The sequence below is a fragment of the Tenrec ecaudatus genome, chromosome 1 (genome assembly GCF_050624435.1).
Source record: "Tenrec ecaudatus isolate mTenEca1 chromosome 1, mTenEca1.hap1, whole genome shotgun sequence".
NCBI lineage: Eukaryota > Metazoa > Chordata > Mammalia > Afrosoricida > Tenrecidae > Tenrec > Tenrec ecaudatus.
The window spans coordinates 177615011-177627028 of record NC_134530.1 but is presented as its reverse complement, the minus strand read 5'-3'; the positions used below and the strand labels follow the sequence as shown (position 1 = coordinate 177627028).

At 46.6% G+C, this 12018-nt stretch overlaps 1 protein-coding gene across 1 annotated transcript in view; it reads left to right on the top strand.

The window, feature by feature from the left end:
• ALDH9A1 (aldehyde dehydrogenase 9 family member A1) overlaps window positions 1-12018 on the top strand; it is a 39639-nt gene that overhangs the window by 15200 nt on the left and 12421 nt on the right. The window contains exon 4 of the mRNA XM_075564324.1: window positions 7700-7834. Coding sequence (XP_075420439.1) covers window positions 7700-7834 — 135 coding nt within the window. The remainder of the gene's footprint in view (window positions 1-7699; window positions 7835-12018) is intronic.

Genomic DNA, 12018 nt, shown 5'->3' with positions numbered 1-12018 from the left:
TAGGTGTGTGGAATTTCTGTTCTTCTCAGGTTATCTCTGGCTCCTTATGCTCCACATAGTCAGATGCCCTTGCACAGTCCCTAAAACACAATAGGCATTTTTTTTTATATTTTCTGCTGTTTTAACCAAGATCCATCTGACCTCAGGAATGATTGTCCTCATTCCGTGTCATCTTCTGAATCTGTCCTTCATTTCTGGCAGCTTCCTGCTACATTCATCTTTTAATTATGTTCAGGAACATTGTACTTACCTGTGATATTACTGCTATTGTTTGATAATATCTGCATATCGTTGGACAATCTCTCTTTAGAGTGGGTTCACATTTGGATCTCTTCCATTTGACACGCCAGTTTTCTTGGCATAAGAGAATGAATGCTTGCAGGGCTTTGTCAGTTTGTCGAATTGTTCCAGTTGGTTTGGTGTCAGTTCCTGGAGCCTTGTTTTTTGTTAGTGCCTCAGTGCAGCTTGGACTTCTTCCTTCAGCGTCGTTGGTTTTGGATCATCTGCTACCTTTTGACATGGTTGAAATTTGCTGGGAAGTGACTTCATTTTTTTTCTATTTTTGATGTTTCCTGCATCATTCAGTATTTTGCCCATAAAATTGTTCAGGATTGCAATTTGAAACTTGAATATTTCCTTCAGTTCTCAGCTAGAGAAATGATGGGTGTGTGTTTTCCTTTCTAACGCAGGTCTTGCACACTTTATTGTAAAACTTCTTTATGAGCGCCTCTCAATTGTCTTGCTCATCGCTGGTGCTTCCTCTCGTCCGTCCTAGAGCTGGCCGCAGAGGCTCCTGACGTCCACATTGATCCTTTCTTGTGCTTTCTTCATTGATGGTGTCCTTGATGTCACCCCACAACTCTCCTGGCTTGTGGTCATTCGTGTTCATGCATCGAATCTGCCCTGAGATGGCCTCCAAACTCAGGTGTGATATGGGCCAGGTCGTATTTGGACTCTCTTGGACTTGTTTTTTTATTTTCTTCAACTTTAGGTTACGCATGCGCAATTGATGATCTGTTGCACATGCAGCCCCTGGCCTTCTTTTGGCCAAAGAGCTTGAACTTCTCCATTGTTTCTTCCCCTAGAGGTACTCAGTTTGATTCCTGTGTCTTCCGTCTGGTGAGGTCCATATGTGTGTTTGCCGATATTTGATTGAAACAAAGTATTTACAGTGAAGATGTTGTTGCTGTTGCAAAATTCTATCGTGTGACCCCAGCTTCCTTCCCATACTCAAGGCCATGCTTTCCAATTACCCATCCTTCCTCTTTGATTTCAACTTTCCTATCCTTAAAACTAAAAACAAACAAATCATTTATTGCTGTTGAGTGGATGCTGACTCATAGCGACCCTAGAGGACAGGGTAGAACTGTCCCTGTGGTTTTTTGAGATGGTCACTGCTTAGAGGTGTAGAGAAGCCTCCCTGTCTTTCTGCCCAGGGGCACCTGGTGGGTTCGAATTGCTGACCTTGATGATCACAGCCCAGCACATACCCACAATGCCCCAGGGCTCCATTCACATCCTAATCGGCAGTGTTTTTTTTTAAAGATCATTTTATTGGGGGCTCTTACAGCTTTTAAAACAATCCATACATGGTGTGAGATATGACAAAATAATAATAATTAATAAATTATCAGGGGGAAGCGGGGAGGGAGGGGAAAAATGAGAAGCTGATGCCAAGGGCTCAAGTAGAAAGCAGGTGTTTTGAGAATGATGATGGCAACATATGTATGAATGTGCTGGACACAATTGATGTATGTATGGATTGTGATAAGAGTTCTATGAGCCCCTCATAAAATGATTTAAAAAAAAGACCATACAGCAAAGCAGTAATTTATCTTGATTACATGTTTGATCAGTTTGAGATTACATAAGATGGTAGACTTCTTCGTTTTCTTCATCACTGACTTTTGTAGTTGGTGGGTAAATTTGAATAATATTTATTGTATTATAAATATTATCCTATCACAGACAGCATTGTACTTCAAGATAAATCTTTAAAAGTTCTCTTTGACAATGAATCCCATACCGTATCTCTTGAATTTTTCATTCCTGGCAAAGTAAACCAGTTCAACATGACCAATAGCTGCCAATCTTCATGCCTCCTATTGTGATGACTTCTCCTTTTCCTCGGAGCCCGGCGCTGCAATGGGGTATGCGCTGCAGTGGGATATGCGCTGCAGTGGGGTATGCGCTGCAGTGGGGTATGCGCTGCTGTGGAGTATGCGTTGGCCTGCTCCCCACAAGGGCCGGCGGTTTGAACCCACCAGCTGCTCCAGGGCAGAAAGATGAGGCTCTCTGTTTTCCTAGAGAGTTAGACTCAGAAACCCACAGGGTGGGTCTCCTCTGTCCTGGCAGGTCACTGTGAGTCGGAATGACTTGATGGCCGTGAGAGGATTTCCTAGGTCCCTACCTCTCACACTCCACTTTCCTGTAATGAATGTTAGCAACCGCTTCTTCTCGCTTTCAGTCCTGCCTCATCAGCAAGTGAAGGCACCGGCAGCTTTGCTCCGTCCACATCATTCAGTCCAGCTCTGCTCTGTGCACTCAGCTCGTCCACAGTAGTATTTTGAGTGCCTTCCAATGTGAGCGGCTCGCCGTTTGTCTGAGTCTGAAAGCTTGACAGACTTCCACCAAGGGTGAGCTAGCATAGGCTTTTGTTAATTCTTGTGTTTCACCATCCTTTTGCTAGCGAAATATATCTTGGGGCTTCCTGCAAAGACTTAGGGAGAGCAAGGATCCAGGATGTCTGTCTTGACGTGATGGCTGGCACTTACCCTGGTGCTTTGTACCTTGTAGAGTCTTTGTAGATGTAGACTTCACGTGCCATCCACCACAGTTAGAGTTGTGCACCCGTCAGCACCCTCAGTGTTGGCACATGGCCCTCACTGAACGGCCTGCTATGCTGGCTTCCCCGTTTCACAGCGCACCTGCCGTGGACCAGGGTCCCAGAGTGTCGGAACCCTTGCCAGCATTTGTTGTTCTCCGTTTGTCTGTTGTTTTCGGGGATAAGGCGATGTTCATCGTTGTTTTCATGTGCGGCTTCGAATGGCTCACGGTCATGAACGCTTCTTCATGTTTGGCCACCTGAATGTCTTCTTTGATAAAGTGTCTGTTCATCGTCTCTGCCCATTAAAAAAAACCATTTTATTGGGCTCTCATACAATTGTTATTGCAATCCATCCATCCATCCATCCATCCATTGTATCAAGCACATTTGTACATTTGTTGCCATCATCATTCTCAAAACATTTTCTTTCTACTTGAGCCCTTGGTATCAGCTCCTCATTTTCCTCCTCCCTCCCCCCTCCTTCACAAACCCTTGATAATTTATAAATTATTATTATTTTTTCATGTCTTACACTGTCTGAAGTCTCCCTTCACCCACTTTTCTGTTGTCCGCTTCCCAGGGAGGGGATTATATGTAGATCCTTGTGATCAGTTCCCCCTTTCTCCCCACCTTCCTCTTCCCCTCCTGGTATTGCTACTCCCATTATTGGTCCAGCCTCTGCCCATTTTTAAATGGGACCATTTGTATTTTCCTTGTTGAAGTGTTAAAGTTTTCTCTCAATTTTAGGGATTGGGTCCTTGTCTGATGTCATTGCCAACTTTTTTTCCTAGTCTGGCTTCTCTTTTTATACTTTTTCTTGTGACCTGACTGTCGGGCTGCCAACCGCTGCATGCCTAGCAGAGGCGGGGAGTGTCAGCATGCTTTCGTGCACATCCGGAGCGCCAGTGGGATAGTTTCCAATACGGCCTTCCCCATCTTCATATAGTTGGGGGCTTTCTGTGGCGTTGGATGCCAGCACGCTTGTCTTCTTACAGTCTCTTCAGACTGTAATCACCTGCCCCTCCGGGAGGAGAGTCTGTGTCACGGGGTTTACGTTTTAGGACCTGGCCGTCTGTCCCTGCTTTCTCTCGGTTCAGATTTATGATCTGAAAGGAGTCATCTTTCTGAGGGCACCTCTGTTGGATCTGTGCTTCTGGTTTTTCCCACGGCTGCTTCTCTCATCTCGAGTTGGAGTTAACACTTCCACGTACAATCTTATGTAGTCATCTCATAAGTTACACTTAACTGTAATACAACACTAAATCCCCCTCCATGCTCTGGGAGTGTATTCACAGGGGATGCTAGGTCAGTAAATAATTAGGGGTCTTCAAGGGTCTCCTTTCCTCTCTCAGATGAAAAGAATCTAAACAAGAATCTGTTAGAGCCCCTCCCTCTTTTTGGTGAAGTCCTTTGATGTACCCAGTGTCTAATTTTCAGGGGGTCCCAGTCTTTCTTCTGCAGTTGGTGTGTTCTTCTTTGATTGATAGTTATGTTTGTTTATTTGTTCATTGATCACTTTTATAGCTCTGGGTTTTGCATTGAGATCTCTGGGCCATTCTGAGTTCATTTTGTAAATGGTATGAAGGGCCCGGGGGACCTTTGCAGAGCAAAGTGGGGAGGAGCGTGCAGCTCCGTCGATTCCCTCGAGGCAGAGGTCAGACATGTCTCCACCTTACATCCTTCAGTATCCTCCCCTGACACCAGTCCTTTCTCCCAATGGCATTCGACGCCACTGCGTTAGTTTAATTGTGACGACATTCCGTAATCAGCTGCCACGGCCACACAGAACTCAGAGACAGCACTCAGAACTAGGGGGGTTATTATGAGAATTACAGGTCACCACAGTCACGATCAGAAAATATTAAGGATGCAATCCTGTTTTCCGCAGCAATGCCTCGTTTCAGTGACGCTCTCAGCTCGTCTATGCCCGGTCCTGAGCCTTGTAGCCACGCGGTTCTTTGGCTTCTGCCCGCTCTGTTTCATGGTATCCACAAGGCTCTCTGTTCTGTGGGGTAAACGTCAATGGCGGTGGACATATGTGACCTCCGCTGCCTTGCTTCTTGCAGGAGTCAGACATGCCTCCACACTCCATCCTTTTGAGCCTATTCAGACACCACCCATTCCTCCCATGTTTCTAGGCTGGGTTCCATCGTTTGTTGTAGAGGCCACACAGACTCTCAATTAGCAAGTTCATTAGGGAAGCTCATAGATTATCACAAGTTAAGGTCAGCAAACAATAAAGATACCGTCCCTTGGTCCTCAGCCAGCAGCCAAGTCTCTCTCCTGCCCTCAGACTCTCAGCCACATGGTCCCTTGCCCTTTGCCTCCAAGGGCCAGGAAGCTAGCTGGCCGATGGCTTTGTCTCACAGGTCCATAGACTCGGGCCAGATGAGAAGGAGGTACCCTGCAGGCTCTATGCTGCCTCTCTGTGTCTCCATGCCACAGTGCTGGGGCCTCTGTGCCATGTCAGACCGTATTCTTGGACATGCTGTTCCAAATAGTCCTGCCATCTTTCCCTGTGTCCCAGGTGGCTCTTAGACACCGAGGAATGGCTTTGATGGCGGTTTGGTTGTCTTTTACTTGACCATACTCCCAAGGAACATGAAGGATGGTGTCTTAAGTCATACCCTCGCCTAAAAAACAACAAAACAAACTCACTGCCTTTGAGTCGATGCCAACTCACGGTGACCCTGTAGGACAGGGTGCCCACCACCCCTGTGGGTTTCCGAGACTATACGCTACGGGAGTAGAAAGCTCCGTCTACACCTGTCTCTTCCTCTCCCACCCCTGGTAGCCAGCAAAGTGTTTCTTTTCATTGGAAAGCATTTTCTTGATTCATTGTTGTTGTTGTTTTTTAATATCAGTGGTCTCAGTAGTGTTAGTCCTTTTGTGTGTGACTCACTTTACTCAGCACAGTGTCCTCCCGGTCCCTCCTTGTCATGAGGTGTCTCGCAGTTTCACCAGTGATTCGTAGGATTCCATTGTGTGTACGCACCAAAGGTTATTCTCCATCCTTGCCCTGAGGGACATTTAGATTGTGTCCGAGTCCTTGCTTTTGTGAATAGTGCTGAGATGAATGTGGGCGGGCTTGTACGTGTTCATGCTGTTGTTTATTGTCACCAAGTAGCAGGATTGCTGGGTCATAAGGGATAGCCATGCCCTGTGATTTGAGGATCCTCTGTACCTCTTTCCACTGTGGATGTCATGGTTCACAGTCCAGCCGTGGTGTTTTTGTAGATGCGCTTTACCAGATTGAGGGAATTCCTTTCTATTGTATGTTTTCATCATGAAAGGGGGCTGGGTTTTATCAAATACTTTTGTGGTGTAGTCAGTCGTTCCACGTTGGGCTGCTACAGCAAGGTCAGCATTTGAACCCACCGGCTGCTCCAGGGGAGAAAGACGGGGCTTTCTACTTTCCTCCAGGGTCACAGCCTTGGGTTCTCAGGGGCGTCAACTTGATGACAGTGAATTTATTAAGATGTTTGTGCAGTTTTTAATTTTTATTCTACTAATATAACTTGTGTAAGTCTGGGTAGACTAGAGAAACAAATCCACAGAAATTCATATGTATATAAGAGAGTTTTATGTAAAAGGTAAGTGTACAGTAAGAAAGCATCCCAACAAGCAGTCCAGTCCATGCCCATAAATCCGACATTAGCCCATCTGTCTGACACCAAGTCTCAAAGGCGCAACACACAAGCATTGATGCCAACTGCAGGAGGAAAGCCAAGTCAGTGAACGTGAGTCTCCACGAGGCTGCTCCAGCACTCAGGGTTGCATCGGGGTAGGTCCATGTGGCTCCTCCTCAGGGATGTCTCACAGGAAGTGAGCCTTGCCAGCTGAAGGAGGAAACTGGCTCAGGCAGCCGCACAATGGTCTGACCATCTGAGAGCAAGAGACCCGAGAACAAGAAAGGCGAGGCTTGCCGAGCTATTTATCTCTCTACCCTTAAATTAATCCCACATGTGTTTATTGGCCAGGTTGGCACAAGAAACCTTAACTATCACAGTCTACCCCTTGCCAACTTGACACCTGTACATAATTCGTTAGCCTAACAGTTGCAGTTACGGTAAGTAACACTTATACCTTAATCCTATGAATATGTTCCCCTACCTATGAAAGTTTATAAGCCAACTACTTCAAACATGTTTTCATTAATTGATTTTCAGGTTTTTAAACCCAACCTTTCCTTCTGGGGATAAATCCCACTTGGTCATGGTGTATGATGATCCTTGTAATAGGCCTCTGGTTGGCTAGTATTGGGCTAAGGGTGTTAGTTTAGCACTGATCACCATTAGAGATCATGGTGTGCAGTTTTCTTGTCATTGTCTATGCCTGAATTTGGTGTCACGTAATGCCAGCCTCGCAGAAAGGAGGGACTGCTTAGGAAACATTCCCTCGACTTATATATTTTAAGAAGTATTTGAGAAGGACGTGGTGACGGTTTGTTAAATGTGTGGTGTAATTCACCCACGAAGCCTGCTGGCACTGGGGTTTCTTTGTGAGAAGTTTTTGATTATTTAGTCTTTACTTGTTATAGGCCTACTCTGATTTTCTATTTATTTTTAAGTTAGTTTGGTCATTTGTCACTTTGATTTTTTAAGTTATCTAATATAGCTCCCACATATCTTCAGAGAATCAACTTAAGTTGAATGAGCATGGGTTTGAGGGATAGGCAGGATTCTCTTTGTGAAGAGACAGTGGGGAGTCCAGTGCACAGATGGCTGGAATGAACAGTAGAATGGAAATGAGCGGGCCCACTATACTGGGCCAGAGAGGAGGCTGGTCTAACTGGAGGGCAAGGTAAGTACAGGTGTTGGGGAAACTGGGGAGAACAGAAGTCCGCTCTTTACACTCCTGTTTGCCCCTTAGGTGAACACATCCAGCTCCCAGGAGGGTCCTTTGGGTACACCAGGAGAGAACCACTCGGCGTATGTGTGGGCATAGGCGCCTGGAACTACCCTTTTCAGATCGCCAGCTGGAAGTCCGCTCCAGCTCTAGCTTGTGGTAAGAAAGATTTATTCCTCAACTTCCAACCCTCTGTTCTCCCTCCATTCTTTACCCCTCACCTGTACACTCACCCCCCCACCCCCAAACATGACCTGCTCAGGGTATACACAGATTCTGAGGGCCTGGGTCCAGTCCTGCGTGGCCAAGCCCCATAAGAAACTTATAATTTAGGTTACACACACAGATCGTGTCTGTACTGTTCCCATTCTTTCTTTTTTACTGTTCCCATTTTTGTACATCAAGCTATTCTTGCATTTTGAAAAAAAAAGTTTCTTTTGGCATTAGACATCTTACTTTTACTGTCACATTGAATTGGATCTGGTCTATTACCAAGTTCTGTTTTTCCTGGACCACTAATGTCTGTGTTACACAGAGCACTCAGGAGTTTGACTGGATTTAGGAAGCAGAGAAGAAACCTGCTCCTTCGTTTGTATCATAAAAGAAATGTTCCAAAGAGGGGGAGTGCATGATGGGGACCCAATGCCCACCTGTAGAGAGCTGAACACCCCTTCCAGAGGGGTAGTGAGGAGGAGATGGGCCACACAGGGTTCAGTGTAACAACAATGAAACTCAAAACCTTCCTCTAGTTCCTGAACGCTTCCTCCCCTCCCAATCATCATGACCCCAATCCTACCTTGCCTTGCGGACCTGGTTGTACCAGAGGATGTACAGCGGTGCAGTGGGGATCTGGAGGCACAGGGAATCTAGGACAGACGAACCCCTCAACACCAGCGGTGGGAGTGGCGACACCAGGAGGGAAGGGCATGTAGAAAGGGAGAACCGATCTCGGAGATCTATGTGTAACCTCCTCTCTGGGAGATTGGCAAGGGGGAGGCGGGTGAGGGGAGACGCCGGGGAGTGTAAGATAAGATATAATAATTATTTATAAACTATCAAGGGACCAGGAGTGGGATCGGGGAGGGAGGGGGATGGGGGGAAAAAAAGGGAAACTGAGCTGATTCCAGGAACCCAAGTGGAAGGTGAATTATGAGAGTGACGAGTGCAACGAATGTATAAGGGTGCTTTGCTCATTTGATGTATGCACAGATTGTGATAAGAGCCTTATGAGCCCCAATAAAAAGATTAAAAAAAAAAAAAAAGAAATGTTCCAGAGGGCATCCATCCACCCACCCACCCACCGATCGGGGCCGCTTTGGCTTGAGTGATTGCAAGCAGTTGTCTCATCCTATTGAAAAAGGGAATCTGGAGGACAGTGTGAAAATGGCACGGAGACCACACTTGACCTCCTCCAAAAATCTCCACACCCGCCCAAGGCCTATCGCCATGGGGCAGGGATCAGACATGCCTCCACACTCCATTCTTCTTACCCAACCTGACACCAACCGTTCATTCCACGACACGCAGGTTCTCTGCTGGGTCTGAGAGTTCATCGGACATGGCCACATAGAGCTCACAGGCAGTACTCACACTGATGGGGGTTTATTAGGGAAATTAACAGGTGACCACAAGTCATGATCAGTCAACAGTAAGGAGACAGTCACTGGTCCACAGCAGCACGTCTCCTTAACCAGCAGGAAGTCTCTTTGTCTCTCTCTCTCTCTCTCTGTCTCTCTGGCCTCTCAGCCATGTGGTCCCTTGGCTTGTGCCTCTGTGGGCCAGGGAGCCCGCCTGCTACTCCACCTCACTGCTTCAGCCACAGGTCACAGGGGCACGGCCCCTCTGTTCTCTCTGCATGGCTCTGCCCCTCGGTCTCTATGCCACACTATGGCGCCTCGGGTCTTGGCTGCGCCACTTTAGGCAAGGTCTCAACTGGACTCTGCTGGCAGTGACTCTTCTCGGGTGGTCCTGGAGCTCCTCTCTTTCTGCTTCTGGAAGGCCCCATTCTTACGCCCACCAATCCCTTCTAGTAGTGTCTCACACACCCTATTTACATGGCTCGCGCCACACCGCCATCTGGTGGGAGTTAAAAAGACAGGATAGAAGAGATATTCCACCAACAAACAGACTTTGAACTATTTGTAGGCTTTTCCGTTTTTGTCAGTGGCTTTCTTTTTGTTGTTGTTATTTTGTTCTTGCTTTCTGCTGCTGTCACTGTTTTGTTGGTTTTGACTTCCTTTGTTGTTTTATTTGGCTTCGCCTGGTTTTTGCACTGATTACTGTATCTGTACGTCTATCTAGATAAGATAGGCAGGACAAACAATTCTGAGATGAAAAGAACAGGACCAATGGTTCTGGGGGGATGTGGGAGAAGGGGAGGTGGGAGAAGGGGAGGGGGAGAAGGGGAGGTGGGAGAAGGGGAGGTGGGAGAAGGGGAGGTGGGAGAAGGGGAGGTGGGAGAAGGGGAGGTGGGAGAAGGGGAGGTGGGAGAAGGGGAGGTGGGAGAAGGGGAGGTGGGAGAAGGGGAGGTGGGAGAAGGGGAGGTGGGAGAAGGGGAGGTGGGAGAAAGGAAGGGGGAGTACCCACCTAGGGACAAGGGAACAACAAGTGAGCTAAAATAGTTAGAAGGAAGGTCATAGGAATCCTGATTAAGCATAGGGGCTTAATCAAGGGCAATATAGCAGCGAGGGATTACTAAACCCGAATGAAGGCCAAACATGATGGTGGAACAAGAGGGAAGTCAAAAGGAAATAGAGGAAAGAACCATGAGGCAAAGGACATTTATAGAGGCCTAAATACAGGCAGGTACATATGTAAATAGACATATAATGAGACAGGAATAGAACTATGTACTTATATCTGTATGTTAAGAATTAAGGTAGCAGATGGACATTGGGCCTCAACCAAGTACTCCCTTAATACAAGAACATTTTGTTCTAACAATCTGGCATCTGTGACACTTACCTTCCTGACATGATCACTCAAGACAAATGGGTGCATAAGCATAAGTGGTGAAGAAAGCTGATGATGCCTGGCTATCTAAAGATATAGCATCTGGGGGTCTTAAAGGCTTGAAGATAAACAAGTGGCCATCTAGCTGAGAAGCAACAAAGCCCACATGGAAGAAGCACAACAGCTTGTGTGACTACAAGGTGTCGATGGGATCAGCTATCAGGCATCTAAGACCCAGAATAAAATCATACCCAAGGTGAATGGTGGGGGTGGGCATAGAGTGGAGACCTGATGCCCATCTGTAGACAACTGGACATCCCCTCACAGAAGGGTCACAAGGAAGAGATGAGCTAGTCAGGGTGCAGTATAGCACCGATGAAACACACAACTTTCTTCTAGTTCTTTGATGCTTCCTTCACCATGCTATCATGACCTCAATTATACCTTACAAATGAAATCACACCAGAGCAGGCACACTGCTACAGATAAGAGCCCACAACACAGGGCAAACAAGGAGAGTAGAGGTACCAGGAGGATTAGAGGAGGGTGGGGGGAGAAAGGGGGAATCAACCAGAAGGATCAACCTAGAACCCCCTCCCAGGGGGATGAATAATGGAAAAGTGGGTGAGAGGTGATGGAAGATGATGTAAGATATGGAAAAAATAACCTATAACTTATCAGGGGCTTATGAGGGAGGGCAGGCTGGGACAGGAGAAGAAATGGGGAGCTGATATCAGAGGCTCAAGTGGAAGAGAATGCTTTGAAAATGATGGTGGTGTATGTGCAAATGTGCTTGACACATTGGAGGAATGTATGGATTGTGATAAGAGATGTAAGAGCCCCCAATAAAAATATTAAAAAATATATTCCAAGTAATTTCACTTCACCACAGACAAGAAGACAGGTCTTAGAAAAAAACTATAATGTTAAGATAAAAGGCCTTATTAGAATATTCTATTGAAATACAGTTTTTGTCCATCGCTGCTTTGAGTTCTTTTTTTTAGCGATTGCTATGTGAGTAACAGCCGTGGAGTAGAAATGTCAGAATTCAGGCACTAGCTTTGAGACCATCATCAAAATTCATCCATCTGGTCTTCATTTTCGACTTTCATGAAAGGAGACGCCTCAGCTCTGATCCCCAATGCCATTTCGAGTGTGAAGCGAGATCATGCATGTGGACAGGGCTCGATGTGCGAGTGGAAGGCACAGGGGCTGACGCTGGGCCAGTCTGCAGGATCCAAGATGAGACACGACGACCTAGCTGTTGATACGATTCCCGGGGGAGCCCTTGTTGAGGAAGTGCAGCACAGATGGAGTCTTCCTGGAATCATCCTCTAGCTCTGACCTTAAATGATCACAGGCTTTTTTAATTCTCTTCTTGTTGTGTCTGG